This window comes from Phacochoerus africanus, chromosome 2, assembly GCF_016906955.1.
Source record: "Phacochoerus africanus isolate WHEZ1 chromosome 2, ROS_Pafr_v1, whole genome shotgun sequence".
Classification (NCBI taxonomy): Eukaryota; Metazoa; Chordata; class Mammalia; order Artiodactyla; family Suidae; genus Phacochoerus; species Phacochoerus africanus.
Window position 1 is genome coordinate 16,268,488 of NC_062545.1, and position 17,671 is coordinate 16,286,158.

At 38.6% G+C, this 17,671-nt stretch overlaps 1 protein-coding gene across 1 annotated transcript in view; it reads left to right on the forward strand.

Moving 5' to 3' along the window:
* Positions 1–17,671, forward strand: part of LATS1 (large tumor suppressor kinase 1) — a 42,652-nt gene that overhangs the window by 3,344 nt on the left and 21,637 nt on the right. Inside the window, exons 2-3 of the mRNA XM_047769964.1 lie at positions 4,560–5,035; positions 8,906–9,053. Of these exons, the coding sequence (XP_047625920.1) occupies positions 4,694–5,035; positions 8,906–9,053 (490 nt within the window). The 5' untranslated portion in view covers positions 4,560–4,693. The remainder of the gene's footprint in view (positions 1–4,559; positions 5,036–8,905; positions 9,054–17,671) is intronic.

Here is a 17,671-nt window from a genome sequence, read left to right on the forward strand (position 1 = left end):
TGTTTTTTTTTTTTTTTTTTAGTATTACTCGATGAATGTATTACATTTATAGTTGTACAATGATCATCACAACTCAATTTTATAGCATTTCCATCCCAATGTACCCTACCTAGTGTTTGACCCAGGTCTCTGACTTTAACTAGTAAGTTTTTTTGTTTGTTCGTTTTTGTCTATTTAGGGCCACACCCACGGTATATAGAAGTTCCCAGGCTAGGGGTCAAATCAGAGCTGTAGCTGCTGGCCTACACCACAGCCACAGCAATGCCAGATCCATGCTTTGTCTGCGAAAAAGCCACAGCTTATGGCAATGCCAGATCCTTAACCCACTGAGCAAGGCCAGGGATCGAACCCCAATCCTCATGGATCCTAGTCGGGTTAGTTAACCACTGAGCCACGACGGGAATTCCACTAGTAAGTTCTTTCATTGAGGGTTCTGGAGTAGGGATGTTATATGATGGGAATTACGTATTAGGAAGATAGATCTGGCACAAGTGTACCACCGGTTAAAGAGGTAAGCTGTTTTAGCGTTAAAGGGTTCTTTTAAAAATCCTCTTACTAATTTGTAAATATCGTATCAGCAAAGATTACTGAGATTTCTTAATGCCAGTGTCAACCATACCTTGTTGGAGGGATTGTAAATTAGTACGCCTTTCTGGAAGGCAATCTGACAATAAATATCAGAATTTTAAATGTGTATTCTGTTTGACCCAGAAGTTCCACTTAGTTGAATTTATCTTAAGGGAAAAGCTCAGCAATGTGTGCATAAGAATTTTTATTGCTACATTTTGTATTACCTAATTTAGATAATATAAAATGTTTGTTTGTTTTTACTTACAAGGAATATTTATGTATATGTAAGCTGTGTAGCATAATATGTACATCCATGAACTCACTATCCATCCTCAGAACTAGAATATTAACAATACAATTGAAGTTATCAGTGTTTAAAACATTACATATAAGAGCAAAAAATTGCAAATAAGTAAAAGGCCCATCAGTAGGGGATAGATCAGTTGGAGATACAGCTACATGATGTATTTCAATATATAGTTATTTAGAGGTGAGGTTGAATTGTCCTATGTCCTCAGTTCTAAGACACCATTAAGTCTAAAACAAGCAATCTATTTAGTAAGTTTTTCAGGGAAGAAAATAAACATAATTTCTACTAACCTTCAGTAGCATACATTTATTCATTCAGTCATTTGCCATTAATTTTTTTTTCAGTCACAATGAAATTTGAGCCTCAGCTTTATTCACATTCAGAATCTAGAATTCTTCTGAGTTACATTGCGATTTGGTTAGTTAACCAATAACATCATGGTGACATGCTGCTTTTCATAAGCCCAGCTAATTATCTTGAACCTCTTTATTGTTTGTGATTAAATATATAATTTTGAGGCATATTGAAGAGTACTGGGTTTTGTCTTCCTTTCCTTTTTGCTTAAACTCTTAGTTTTGTTTTCTCCTGAGTTGAATGAGTAGTGCTGGAAATCAAACAGCCTCTTCTGGGTAACTCAAAAAGTTTTGTCTTGTTTTGTTTTAATACATTTTATTGTAGTTTAGTTGACTTATAAATTTGTGTTAGTGTCAGGTATACAGCAAAATAAATCATATATATATATATATCTACTTCAAAATGTTTTGACAGGCATTTCATGTCTGAGTACCTGTGCTTCATAAAAGACTCTTACTTTTGAAAATTCTACGATCTTGCCTAAATTTGGCAGTCGTTTATGCCTTTAATTGCATTGCCTATTAGATGACAATTTCTAAATACGTGATGCTGCTTCATAGCAGAATCTTTTTGAAGACATTCTGAGCATTAATCAAGGGTCTAGATTCAACTACATGTGGTGCTATCAGTGAAAATAATGTAGGAGCTCCCATCATGATGCCGCAGAAATGAATCCGACTGGGAACCATGAGGTTTCTGGTTTGATCCCCGGGCCTCTCTCAGTTGGGTTAAGGATCTGGCATTCCCATGAGCTGTGTGTAGGTTGCAGACGCGACTCAGATCCTGCATGGCTGTGGCCGGCAGCCGTAGTTCTGATTAGACCCCTAGGCTGGGAACCTCCATGTGCCTCAGGTGCAACCCTAAAAAGCAAAATGCCACTACCACTACTAATGATAATGAAGTAATTGAAGTGACAAGGAAATTTCACCTTTTATTTATGATCAGGTTAGTTATGTGTATTGTCTGCCATTCCAGAACTTCTCTGCTTTGGAGCTGGCAAATTCCTTTTAATATTGATTTTAAGATATGCTCAATTCCAGAAATGTTAGAATGTGGAAAACATATCTTAGAATCAAGTAAACACTATATTCCTATATATAAAATAACCCAACAAGGACCTACTGGACTGGAAACTACTCAATGTTTTGTAATAATCCAAAAGGGAAAAGAATCTGAAAAAAATATGTATCTAATCATTGTGCTATACACCTGAAACTAACACGATATTGTAAGTCAACTATACTTCAATTAAAACCAAAAAAAAGAGGAGTTCCCTTTGTAGCTCAGCAGTAACAAATCCGACTGGTATCCATGAGGACATGGGTTTGATCCCTGGCTCGGATCAGTGGGTTAAGGATCCAGAGTTGCTGTGAGCTGCAGTGCAGGTAGCAGGCACGGCTCAGATCTGGTGTTGCTGTGGCCAACAGCTGCAGGTCTGATTCGACCCATAGACCAGGAATTTCCATATCCAGCAGGTGTGGTCCTAAAAAGAAAGAAAGAAAACACTATACTTTCTGTTCTAGAAAGATTTTGATAGTATTATGTTTTTCTTTTGCTCGCATATTGGGCCTTAAGGAACAGCAGGAACTAGATTCACAGGTCCTGTGGTCCGTATGTCCAGTAATCTCTCCATCAGGTCAGATTTAGCTCCTCTTGGTCCAGAGACCTGTGAAGTTATCTTCCCTGTCCTTCTCTCTATCTGCCTCTCCCTCACCACTGTACACAATGGTAGAAGAAGGACTGGAGGGTCGTCATGATAAGCACTGTTATTAGAAAAACGGAAGAGTGGGAACTAGTGGTTGCCAATGAAATAATTTTAAAATCTCCATGGGCAGATCTCCTAAAAGCAGCCAGCCCTGGAGGAAAGGGTGAGTCCTTGACTGGACCTTGTTTCAATTATCTGGCAGGAACTTCCTCATCTGTTGTTATCGGTGACTTTTTGCCATTGGTCTCCAAGAACCTCTTGAGACTTATTTTTCAGTTATCATCCTTGGCCACATATGAAGTGTGACTTTTGGGGGAATATCCCCACTTTGGAAGGTACAAATCTTTCTTGACTAAGTTACTGCTCAAGAAGTTGAGAGCCCAAGGGTTTTAATTTTTGAATAGTTGAAGGCTTTTTAGTTTGACAAGTGGTTTAAAACAAAAAAAAATTTTCAACAAAACAGTTTTCTCATAGTTAGTAAGTCTCTGATGTGTTTAGTTCCAGTCAGTTTCATGTGTCAGTAACCATAACCAAAGTTCTCATCCAAAGATTTGAGAACTCCCATTTCTCTTCTCAATTGGTTGAGGGAAGGCCATACCTAATGTTGGGTTTTTGTGGTTTTTAATTACTGAGGTACTTTAGTCAGCTAAGAGGTGTCAGTAGGCATCTCTGCTCGGTCTTCTAATCCTTTCTCTTCCTGTTGGGGTCTAGAAGCAAGTTGCTTTTCCAGTTCTGCAAGACTTTAAATTTCTGAACTCTTTATGTTTATGCTTGTGAATGAGCTGCTTCTTTCCTGACCTAATCATTTATAATGCTTTGCTAAATAGCCAGTAGCAGCCAACATACACTTCTAAGATTCTCTTTTCTAAACTATTTTCATAGAACTACAGGTTCCATGGGCTCTTTGTTACCTTGTAAGTTGTAACAGGCAAACCACTTTATCAAATATTTTGCCACTGTGAAATATGGTTCTCCATTTTTCTAGCCTCCAGTATCAGTTCCCTTGAAGCCATCAGCCTGAGCTAGTTTTGCTGTCACACCTACAACTGTAAAAGTTAGGGCCACAGTATATAAATGCTTGGTCAAGATGGAAAAGGCATTACATTTATACAGTAAGATATTTTGAGAGAGAAACTATGTTCACATAACTTTTATTATATGATGTTATAATTGTTCTGTTTTATTATTGTTAACCTTTTACTGTGCCTAATTAGTAAATTATCCTAGGTATGTATATATAGGGAAAAAACAGTACAGTTGGCTGTCGAACAACACAACGGTTGGGGTGCCAACCCTCTGTGCAGTGAAAATCACATATAACTTTACAGTCAGCCTTCCATATCCACAGTTCTCAGATTCAAACAACCTCAGATCATGTTGTACTGTAGTACAAATTTGTTGAAAAAAAATCCATGTATGTGCATCCCTATATATGCTGTTTAGAACCGTGTTGTTTAGGGGTCTGCTGTATACATAGGGTCAGGTACTGTCTGAGGTTTCAGGTATCCACTGGTTGGTCTTGGAAGACAGAGCATGCAGATCAGGGAGTGGCTCCTGGACCTGGTACTGCTTTATCAGTCAGTCACTTTATAGCTTTTGTTTATTTTTTCTTTTGTTTAGATTGTAAAGAACTTTAACATTCCTGGGGACTTCTACAAAGGATCTTTTTACAGTTTTGCTCAAGGAAAAGCTCTGAATCTATCAAGTAGCTCTTAAAGAAGTCCTTTGTGTGGGTTATATATATAGATGTTTTCATGAAGAGAAGTGAAAAGCCAGAAGGATATAGACAAATGAGGCCTAAGACCTTTCCTGCCAGTAACTACACTGGCAGCAGCCGGCAGATGCTGCAAGAAATTCGGGAATCCCTTAGGAATTTATCCAAACCATCTGATGCTGCTAAGGCTGAGCATACCATGGGTAAAATGTCAGCTGAAGATCCTCGACAAGTCAGAAATCCACCCAAATTTGGGACGCATCATAAAGCCTTGCTGGAAATTCGAAACTCTTTACAACCATTTGCAAATGAAACAAGTCGGAGTACTTCAGAGATTAATCCTCAGATGCTTCAGGATTTGCAAGCTGCTGGATTTGATGAGGTAAGAATTTTTAAAAACAAAAGAAAGTATTTTTCTGGAGTTCCCGTTGTGGCGCAGTGGTTAACGAATCCGACTAGGAACCATGAGGTTGCGGGTTCGGTCCCTGCCCTTGCTCAGTGGGTTAACGATCCGGCGTTGCCGTGAGTTGTGGTGTAGGTTGCAGACGCGGCTTGGATCCTGCGTTGCTGTGGCCCTGGCGTAGGACAGCAGCTGCAGCTCCGATTCAACCCCTAGCCTGGGAACCTCCATATGCCGTGGGAGCGGCCCAAGAAATAGCAACAACAACAACAACAAAAGACCAAAAAAAAAAAAAAAAAAGGATTTTTCTTACCTACATAATGCTTTAGAGATTTCGTGCCTAAATGTTTTCTTTGAGAGAATTTAACTGTGTATACAGATTTGTGTATTTTATCAGCAAAAAATGTTATAATTCCATTAATTATTAAGACAAAATAATTATTATTTCTGTAGTTTTCTCTGTGGTTCTGGGATTTAAAAGGTCACATCACGAAGTCAAGAGTGGAAGTGCAGGTGACGAAAGACACAGGTGAGGGTGAGGACATGTGTTTGTTTGCCACAGGAGCTCTGGTGAGCTGAGTGGCTCTTGTAGAAATGATAGCCCTAAGTATATGAAATTTAAGTTTCTACTACAGAGAAGAAAGTACAGACAGAGCTATCATTAAGCAGTTATGTTCACATCACTTTCAGACTCAAATCTTAAATTCACAAAAACTAGAAATTGTTGATCCATCTCCAAGAATTTCAAAAGGCTTTTTTTTTTTTGATGAAATTTCAGTTCATGTTAATTATGTTAAATCTTTAGTATTTACCTGCAGAACTCATTTTGAACATTTCCTAGTCTGTATATTGTTTAATCATATTTTGTTTTGTTATTTAAAACATTTATTTTCTATGATTATGTACTTAGTGGGTTAAGGAGCCAGCATTGCGTGAACTGTGGTGTAGATTGCAGACGCGGCTCGGATCCCGAGTTGCTGTGGCTGTGGCGTAGGCCGGTGGCTGCAGCTCCGATTGGACCCCTAGCCTGGGAACCTCCATATGCCGCGGGAGCGGCCCCAGAAATCACAAAAAAATAAATAAATAAAATAAAAGAATACGGTTTCCTGGAGTTCCCATCGTGGCTCATCATGTTAAGAACTTGCCTAGTGTCCGTGAGGTTGCGGGTTTGATCTCTGGCCTTCTTCAGTGGATTAAGGATCCAGCACTGCTGTGAGCTGTGGTGTAGGTCTCAGATGCAGCTTGGATCCTGCATTGCAGTGGTTGTGACAGGCTGGCAGCTGCAGCTCTATTTGACCCCTAGACTGGAATTTCCATGTACTGCAGGTGCGGCCCCAAAAAGACAAGAATATGGTTCCCCCAATGTTGAAAAAGAATAGTGGGTGCTAGTTTTCTTACCAACTGAGATGGCACTGCTTGTGATTATAGCCTAAATACATTCACTTGGTTTAACCAGTTTCAAAGTGAAGCCCTCCCTGGTGAATTTTAATTTGGATGATTAGTATTATTTTAAATTTGTACAAACAGTGAGACTTACTGATCCTTTGTATCTCACCACAGATTTACAAAGTCTTACTGGCATAAAATGTGACTGCATTCTACCTTTTTATCAGGTTTGAGTTTGGTTGCTTTTAATAAAAATCCAAATAATAATGCTTTAAACAAAATAGTGACTCAGTTAATATAGTGACCATTAGTTCAGTTTCTTAAAGATAGCAGAAACCAGTTCCCTAGTGACCTAGTGGTTAAGGATCCAATGTTGTCACTACCATGCTGTGGGAATGTCTACATGCCACTGGTGTGGCCAAAAAAAGAGATTAATGTCTTAATGAATCTCTTGAATTTTCCTTCTTGGTAGCAGCAAACTCTAGCACAGGTGTCGTATTTATTGTCTAGGAAACAAGATGCATGAAGGACTAGTACATAAATCAGGGATAGCAATATTCTTCTAGAAATCTTTGGTTCTTGTCTCATTGGTCAGAATTGTCATGTGGCAACTGTAGCTATAAGAAAGATTCTTCCAATAAAATCAGTAACTTTTTCTAAGAAAGTTTGGATGGATCTAGAGTGGGCAACAAGTCTCTGCCCTATTTTTGCTTGGCCTCAAAGTCATCTCCAGTCATTTCACGAAGGGGATCATCTGTCAGTAGCCTGTTCACCCATTAGTCTTACTAAGCCACTTATGATTTAAAAATATTGTTTGGGAGTTCCCACGATGGTGCAGTGAAAATGAATCCTACTAGGAACCATGAGGTTGCGGGATTGTTCCCTGGCCTCGCTCAGTGGGTTAAGGATCCAGCTTTGCCGTGAGCTGTGGTGTAGGTTGCAGACGCGGCTCTGATCTGGCGTTGCTGTGGCTGTGGCATAGGTTGGCAGCTACAGCTCCAATTAGGAGCAGCCCTAAAAAGACAAAAGACAAAAAAAAATTATATATATGTATGTATATATAGTTTGAAATACTAAATCCTCTAGGACAAGTAAGTACCTGCCTCCCCCTGAAAAATGCGTATCAGTATACTTTCTGTATGTTAGTGTATCATTTATGTTTGCATATAACATAAAGGACAAGGAACAGAGTAGGACAACCAATATCTGAGCTTCAAGTAATGTGCTTATGTGCTTTTACATGTTTTCTTGTTTAATCCTCACATCAACTCTTAAGTGTATTACAGATGAAACTGAACTCTGAAATGCTTTAAGTTACCGAAGTTCACACAGTTCTAAAGTGGGGCATGCTCAAGTATATTTTTGCTTCTAAGCATGAAAAACAAAGCATGGTAAAGCAGGGCTGCCTGAACTCACCGTTTGATTCCACATTCCCTGCTTTTTCCACCGTATCATCTAGCCTCCTAAAATCTTCATCACATAATCGTGTATAGTCTGAGTGTTTTTTCTCTACTGTTTGCTCTATATTTGTGTCCTTGTAAGTAAAATTCTCTGAAAATGTAAGCTCTAAGAAGATAGGAACCAGAAATACATAGCACTTTTACCGGTAAACACAGTGGCAAAGGTGCTTAATAAAAGGTACTTTAATGATACAAAAAACTGGTTTGATTAATACCTTTTTAACAATTTGTTAGTCTCTGTTTATATAAGAGTGAAATTAAGAATGAAATATTTATACTGAAATTATTACATTGTATATCTGAAACTAATGTTATACCTCAGCTGTACCTCAATAAAAATAAATAAGAAAAAAAAAAAGAATGAAATATTTAGGAGTTCCTGCTGTGGTACAACAGGATCAGCAGTGTCTCTGCAGCACTGGGATGCAGGTTCTGTCCCTGGACCCACACAGTGGGTTAAGGATCTGGTGTTGCCACAGCTGTGGCATAGGTTGGTCACAACTGTGGCTCAGATCTGATCCCTGGCCCAGGAACTCCATGCCTTGGGATGGCCAAAAATAAATAAGTAAATAAATAAATAAAAGAATGAAAAATTTAGAATCATGTTGCTGTGACTGTAGCTGAAAGAAAACCCTAGAAGAAAAGAGTAATATGTTACACAAAAGTGAAAATATTAAAGTAACATTTGGAGAATTCGAGGGTTTGTTTTGTTTTCTTTAGTCCTTAGTAATTTGAGATTGTATGGATTTTTATAGTATTGCTGTTCTGTACAGTAAATCCTTGGAGCTTATTTATTTTATACATAAGGGGTAACTTGTACCCCTTAATCCCCTGCCCCTATCTTGCCCCTCTCCCCTTTAGTGGTTTTACAAACAAGACATTTAATATTATAGCTTGGGGCCTTGTTCTTCAAAATTATGAATTTCTCTAATGGATGTTGTAGTGTTCTTAACTTCTTAGTATAAAATTTAAATTTTATTTCTTTTTTTTTTAAACTTCATATCAGGATATGGTTATACAAGCTCTTCAGAAAACTAATAACAGAAGTATAGAAGCCGCAATTGAATTCATCAGTAAAATGAGTTACCAAGATCCTCGACGGGAACAGATGGCTGCAGCAGCTCCCAGACCTATTAATGCCAACCTGAAGTCAGGTGATTAATCAAATTGTTTTCTAGTCTCTTATTTTATAATATTTAAAAATATTTATATGAAATGTTTTTTCTTAGCAGTTGTTAAAAGCATTATAGTAAGTGTAAGTCTCAAGCTAGAATAACATGATAGTGTTACACCAAAACGAATTTGCAGATGGGGCCCTAAAGTTCCATAGGTAATCCCAATAAGCAGGAGTCTAGGTTGAGAACTACCTGATTATGTATAAAGCAGCTGAAATATTTCTGTTTTTTAACCATAAATATCATCATTCAGGCTATTACTTTTTTATGTATGTCATCTTTTCTTGTAAAACATGTTTATCATAGAATATTTAGAAAGTAAATATGCAAAAAAAAAAAAACTCTACTTTTTTTTTTTTTTTTTTGCTTTTTAGGACTGCACCTGTGGTATATGGAAGTTCCCAGGAGGCTAGGGGTCAAATCAGCCACCAGCCTACGCCACAGCCACAGCAACATGGGATACGAGCCTCATCTGCGACCTACACCATAGCTCACGGCAACACCAGATCCTTAACCCACTGGGCAAGACCAGGCATCGAACCCACATCCTCATGGGTACCAGTCAGGTTCATTAACCCTGAGCCATGATGGGAACTCCCAAAACACCACTATTAATACGCTTAAGACTTTGGTATGTTTTGTTTTTCAGTCTTTTATCCTGTGGAAAACTAGAGTGAGTTTATATGTACATATTTAGATTATTATTGTTAAAGCAAAAAAAAAACATGGTCATACTAAAACTCACTTTATTCACATAGTGTACCGTTTGTCCTACATTTGTCCATTTGGCCTACAAAATAATTAGTTACATTAAGATAGATTTATCACATAATGTTGTTTAACCAGTCTCTCAATTTTTGACATTTGCCTTTTTTCCTTTTTTTTTTTTTTCCATTATAGACAGCACTGCAGTAAATACCCTTGTACCTAAGTCTTTGTATATCTCTGGTGATTTGGTAAAAGTAAATTTTCAAAGGCTTGCAAGAATTTAAGGTTTTTCTTATAGGCGTACCTCATTATTGTGTTTCACTTTATTGTATTTCACATACATTTCATTTTTTGCAAATCAAAGGTTTGTGGCAGACCTATGTCAAGCAAGTCTGTTGTCATTTTTTGAACAGCATTTGCTCACTTCATGTCTTGTGTCATATCTTGGTAATTCTCTAAATATTTCAAACCCTCTACCAGTAAAGGTAAAGACTCAGGTGATGGTTAGCAAGTTTTTTAGCAATAAAGTATTTTTTAGTAGGATATGTACATTATTTTTTAGATATAATGCTGTTTCCCACTTATTAGATTATTGTGTGTGTGTGCGTGTGTGTGTGTGTAGTGTAAACAACTTTTATATGCACTGAGAAACCCAAAAATTCTCATGACTCGCTTTATTACAATGTTCACTTTACTTCACTGGTCTGGAACCAAACCCACAATATTTCCGAGCTATGCCTATATTGCTGTTACAAATTTATATTCTCCAAATCAGTTTTATGAGAATGCCTGTAGTTCTAAATCCTAGGTATTAACCTTTTGTATATTTAGTGCCTATGAAAATATTATCATCTTACAGTTACATCTCTTTGATCACTGGTAAGCTTAAACATTTGTGTTTTGATTAGTTGACATTTTAATTCCTAATCTTGTGTTTGTCTTTTTTAAATTGATTTGTAAGAGGCCTAATTTAGTCATTCTTTTTTTTTTTTTCTTTTTTTTCAGCTGCACCTGCAGCATATGGGAGTTCCCAAGCTAGGGGTTGAATCAAAGCTGCACTGCAGCTGCCAGCCCATGCTACAGCCACAGCAACGAGGGATCCAAGACCCATCTTCAACCTGTGCTGCAGCTCACGGCAGCACGGGATCCCTAAACCAATGATCGAGACCAGGGATCAAAACTGAGTCCTCGTGGATACTAGTCGGGTTCTTAACCCGCTGAGCCACAATGGGAACTTCCAGTCATTCTTTCAGTCAACAGATTTTTATTGATCAGCCACTATTTTAGGCCCTTTGCTTAGCATTGGGTATAAAGTTCTTGCCCTTTTGTGGAGTTGAAATTCTAGTAAAGAGATCAAATATGTAAGAGGAGTTTTTGACCTCATCAAGGAGATGAGAGAAAATCTTCCTTTGAAACTGATGAAGGAGCTGATACCTGAAGAAAGACAAGGGTTAATGGGGATGGGTTTAGTGAGGAAGTATGTTCCTAAGCATGGCTTTGGCGGGTTTTTTTTCTTAGGTTTGATTTACTTTTTTGTGTTTGTTTGTTTTGGTGCCAGAAAAACCGCAGAAACAAAGTTTGGCAGGTTTCAATGTCACATTTGAAAAAGTGAAAGTGACTAGAGCACTGAAAACAAGAGTATAACATATGAATGGAGAAGTACATAGGGGCCTGACTTGGCAGGACTGCCTATTGATTTTATCATAAGAGCAGCAGAAAGTTATGGAAACCTTTCAAGCAGGGCAATGATTCAAGCAGGTAATCAAACATGATAATTTTGTGTTTCAAAAAGATAGCTGGAGTGGATGAGAATGGATCAGAGAGAGCAAGGTAGCATGTCTGCATAAACCTGATAAGAAACCCAGTTCACAGAAAATGAAGGTAATTTGGATTAGAGAGATGGTGGTGGATAAAATTGAATGAATTAAAGAAGTAGGAGGAGTGTGAATTGAAAAGACATGGTAATAGGTTGCATACGGGTAGTGATAATGGAGTGGGATGACTCAGGCTTCTGGTGTAGAAAAACGGATGGTGACATCTCACATTATGAAAGGCAATGGTAAGGGAGAACAGATGCTAAGTAATGAAATGGTAAGTGGAGAAAGATGCTGAGTCTGATGCTAAGCTAGACACAAGGTTGAGTTGCTTTATACACACACATACACATATATATAAAATAAGCCGTGATTATGAATTAGATCACCTAAGGGAGATAAGAGAGGTCAGCCAAGGTGAGAACTAGAAAATACCTTGTTGCCTTTACTGACATGGTGCATTAGTTTGCTAGGGCTGCCATAACAAAATATCACAAACTGGAGGCTAGAAGTCTGAGATCAAAGAGACAGCAGGTTTGGTTTCTCCTGAGGCCTCTCTCCATGGCTCACACACAGCCACCTTCTCACTAGGTCCTCACATGGTTGTCCATCTATATGCATATGTGTCTCATGTCTCTCCATGTCCAAACATCCTCTTCTTATAAGGATATCCATCATATTTGATGAGAGCCCACCCTAATGACCTTATTTCCCTCTTAAAGGCCTTATCCAAATACAGTCACATTCGGAGATCCTGGGAGTTAGGCCTTAATGAATTTTAGGAGGGAACACAGTTCAGCCCATAACACACAGGGTAACATTATTCATTTTGGAGTGGGTTGTGGAATAAAATGGATCTGAGTTAAAGAACTCAAGCATAGAAAACTCTTTGATAAGGTTTCCTCTGAGGGTACAATGAGGACATTAGCAGAAGTAGTGTCCTTATCTGTGATGAAGTTTTTTTTTTTTAATTTCCAATTCATTACAGATTAATAATTCTATGAAGTTACAATAATAACGAATTTTTAGAAAATTAAAGTCCAAATATTTTATTTATTTTTATTTTATTTTATTTTTTTATATATTTTTTGTCTTTTTGTCATTTATAGGGCCACTCCTGCGCCATAATGGAGGTTCCCAGGCTAGAGGTCTAATCGGAGCTGTAGCTGCTGGCCTACACCAGAGCCATAGCAACTCGGGATCTGAGCCGCGTCTGCGAGCTACTCCACAGCTCACGGCAATGCCGGATCCTTAACCCACTGAGCAAGGCCAGGGATCAAACCCAAAACCTCATGGTTCCTAGTCGGATTCGTTAACCACTGAGCCACAGTGGGAACTCCCATTCCAAATATTTTATATTTAACGGACATAAAATCAGACTTGGTCAGATTTTTGTAAAAGTTTCAAAATTTTTACTTTCAACTTTCATACTTATCTCATGGTAGGCCAATATCAGTTTGTGGACCAGTGCCAAATAACACTGCAAGGTAGTTGTCCATATGGGAGTGGAAAGAGAGCCTTGTTTATTTATTTTTTCAATAGGAAAGATAGGCATGTTTAAAAGATAATTGTAAGACTCCAGTTAAGGAGATAAATTTAAATGTTCAAGAGAGAAAGATCCAGTAAGATTGCTGAGAAACCAGAAGACAGGATCCAAAGCGTAGGATGAGATTATTAGACTTACACAGGAAGGGAAACAATCATTTTGCTGTAACAGGAGCAAATGGGCCTAATTTATGTAAGGAATATAAGGAAGTTCCTTTCTGATGCCTTCAGTTTTCTCAGAAATAGAAAATCAAGTCATCTGCTAAGAGCAGTTGATGGGTAAGGAAAGGAGCAGTCTATCTGAGAGGACTGAGGCCTAACAAGAAGAGTTGTGGGACTTCCTGGCAGTGCTGAGGCAGTTTGATGATGCCGATCATGAATTTGTGGTAGAATCATTCTGCTCTTTACATCATCTCTCAGTAGGCATGAGAAAAATAGATAGCTAGAATCAATCTGTGACAAGACTTTTACTACACAAGTTCAAAATATAATAGAAAGATGAAGTTCAGAATATTGCTGAAAGGGTAATTTAAATTCTTAAGCAGAGCCTACTCCTTCTCTGCCTTTAGTGGCTTCTCATTCCTTCCAGACCACTCTCCATGACTTTGCAACTCTCAGACTTGATGCAGTAGCACTCTTCCCCCATTTACAGCTCTCTAGCCATATTGATTTTTCTGTTTGTTTGTTCTTGGAATATACCAAGCTCCCACCTCAGGGCCTTTGGGTGCCCAGTCTTAGGTCATGTCATCTCCTTGGTGGAGCCTTTTCTGACCACTGAATCTCATCGTTTTCTATCTTCCTATTACTTTCTATATTTGACACCATTTATGTTTTCTTTAATAGCATTTATCGTGTCTAGATGTCACTTTGTTTATTTATTCTTTTGCTTATTGTCAGTCTCTTCCCTGAAGAAAGTAGATTCCATGGGGCCAGGTATATTATCTGGTTCATCAGGGTACTTGGATTGCTTAGAGCAGTGCCTGGCATCTAAATGCTCAGTACATACTTAATAAAAGAATAAAAAATGAGAAAAGGAATACTTCTTCCTTCTTCGAATGAAGTGACATGGACCATGGATTTAAATCAGTTCAAGTGTGCCATAAAGAAAGCAGGACTGGAATTCCCGTCGTGGCACAGTGGAAATGAATCCAACTAGGAACCGTGAGGTTGCGGGTTTGATCCCTGGCCTCGTTCAGTGGGTAAAGGATCCGGTGTTGCCATGAGCTATGGTGTAGGTCACAGACACAGCTCAGATCTGGCATTGCTGTGGCTCTGGCATAGGCCAGCAGCAACAGCTCCAATTCGACCCCGAGTCTGGGAACCTCCATATGCCACGGGTGTGGCCCTAAAAAGGACAAAAGACAAAAAAAAGGCAGGATTGATGGACTATTGATGGACTAAGGGGTTAATACTGGAGATCTTGATGAGGTTGAAGAACGTTTGGCAGTAGTAGTAGTTAAACACAAGAAGGAGAAGAATTTGTAGTCCAAGAGTATAAACCTTAAGTGATTTTGAAAAAGAAGCAGATATTGGTGATATCAAAATTAGAAATGTGACCTTGGGAGTGAAGTGGAGGGGAGGAGGTCAAGAAACTGAGAGGCGAGAGTGATGGATCATTTGTCCATGTGGATGTTGAAGTCATACAAAGTTGGCAGGGGTCAGGGTCGCGTGCCAGTGTTACAGGTGAATGAGGGGGGAGCAAACAGGAGTTCATTCAGTGAACATTACAGGAATGAATGTGGTTTCCCACAGAGAGCTGGCTTTTTAAGCGTATGAAGAAATAACAGTGGTCTAGAAGCATAAATGGAGAGCAGAGATGTGTAGTTTCACCTTCTAGCCCAGTTATTTTGGGGGGGAGGGTTGCCTTTTAGGTCCACATTGGTGACATAAGGAGGTCCCCAGGCTAGAGGTTGAATCAGCTACAGCTGCTGGCCTACACCACAGCCACAGCAACTCGGGATCTGAGCCACATCTGACCTACACCACAGCTCACGGTAACACCAGATCCCTGACCCACTGATCGAAGCCAGGGATCAAACCCGTGTCCTCATGGATACTTGTTGGATTCGTTTCTGATGCGCCACAACAGGAACTCCCTAGCCCAGTTTATTTTTAAAGAAAACCTGAATTACAAAGTACTGAAAGCAAAGTAATGTTAGCAGATGAGAACCAGGTTAAGGAAGTGGTGGGAAAGCTTGGAGCAGGGGTTGGTGTTCCAGGAGCATTTTTCTAGTTATAGAAAAGAGCACATCTAGAGGGCAGTAGTCAGAGAGTTTGATAAGTGGAAGAACACAGAGAATTTCGGAGGAGATGTGGAGCAATAGGCATGGTAGTATCCTTTAGGGTTGCAGAGATTTCATCTTAATGGTAAAAGCTGGGAGAGTAACCTGCTGCATTTGGCCTCCACTGACCAATCTGAGGAAGGTGAGGCTGAGCCGGTGGTCAGAGAACTTAGCTAGTTCGCCCACAATGACACCTTTTCCTGAAATGAGTTATAGACGCAAGATGCTGCACAGCCTAGATTAAATAGAGTGTTAAACTGTACATTCTTAATATTTACCACTTTTTCCCCATGTGTTATTTAAATGTATTTTCTCCCAGGGTAATGTTGACCTTTGAAATTTGTGGATGTTTCTTGTTTGTTTTGGTTTGGTTTGAATGGTGCTGAATGCTTCGTGTATTTAAATCTTCATGTATTTAAGTCTTTTACTGTATGTCCTCTATCTTTGCCATACTTGGGAAGACCTTCCCAGGAGGTACAAAGAGGTACCCCAAGGTTATCAAATGGCCACTCATTTTTTTTCTAGTGCTTGTATGGTACGTTTCATCTTTAACATTTAAATGTTTAATCCTCCTGGGATGTATTATTTATATAGTATTTTATACAAATATATTTATATATATTTTAAATGTATTATGTTTTTCTAAGCAACCAGCTTATTTTAAATATTTGTCTTTTTTTGGTATCATATGTTTTCTTACCTGTTTAATTTATTTGGAAATTACATTAAAGAGAGTCTTTGTAAAAATTTCAACCTCATTTAGTGTTCATCTAATGACCCCTGGTATTTTTTTTGTTTGTTTTAAAAGCCCTACTGAAATGTATTTAAAATTAGTGTTATATCTATCAAAATTACAAATGGACACATCTTTTGGCTCAATGCCTTTTCTAATACTTTATTTACTTAACATCTATACATGAAATGATACCTGTACATAATTTTTCATTTCCTTTTTTGCGGGATAGGGTAAAGCAAAAAACTAGAAACAACCTTAACAGCCATCAGTAGGGAAACTGATTAAATAAATGTGGGTACATCCATATAGTGAAAAAGTATAATAACTTTTTTTTTTTTTTTTTTGCTTTTTAGGGCCGTACCCATGGAAGTTCCCAGGCTAGGGGTCTAATCAGAGGTGCAGCTGCCAGCATACACCATGGCCACAGCAATACCAGATCCAAGCCACATCTGCAACCTACACCACAGCTCATGGTAACACCAGATCCTTAACCCACTGAGCAAGGCCAGGGATCGAACCTGCAACCTGGTGGTTCCTAGTCAGATTCATTTTTGATGCACCATGACGGGAACTCCAATAATATTTTTTAAGTAGGAACTATGTCTAGTCACTTATGATGGAGCATGATAATGTGAGAAAAAAGAATCTGTAACTGGATCACCATGCTATACAGTAGAAAATGGACACAACACTGTAAACCAGCTATAATAAAAAAATAAAAATCATTATATTAAAAAAAGAAATCAAAATTATCATTGGTAGAATTTTATAGTAATAGTTTTGTGGCTAAAAATGTAATTCCAATAAGCTAATAAGTATAAAGAAAAAAATATTTTTAAGAAACACTTTATGTACTGATATAGAATCTTCAATTTTTTTTATTTCTTTATTTAAAAATTTTTTTTTTATAGCCGTACCCACAGCCTATGGCAATTCCTGCTCCAGGGATTGAATCTGAACTGCAACCGTGACCCAGATTCTTTACCTACTGTGCTGAGCCAGGGATCAAACCCTCACCTCTGCAGCAACCTGAGCCGCTGCAGTTGGATTCTTTTTTTTTTTTTTTGGTGTTTTTGCCTTTTCTTGGGCTGCTCCCACGGCATATGAAGGTTCCCAGGCTAGGGGTCAAATTGGAGCTGTAGCCAGCTGCCTACACCAGAGCCACAGCAGCGCAGGATCCAAGCTGCGTCTGCGACCCATACCACAGCTCTTGGCAATGCCGGATCCTTAACCCACTGGGCAAAGGCAGGGATCGAACCTGCAACCTCATGGTTCCTAGTCAGATTCGTTAACCACTGTGCCACGACAGGAACTCCTGCAGTTGGATTCTTAACACACTGCACCCAGCAAGAGCTCCAAAACCTTCCATTTTTTTAATGAAAAAAGCCAGGCACAATGTATATATATAGGAGCTATACTGTTTACTTGTGTATTGTTAAAATGTCTTACTTATGACATTGGTTGCCTTCAAGAAAGAAAACAGTTGGTTAAGGGACAAAGGGGATATTCTTT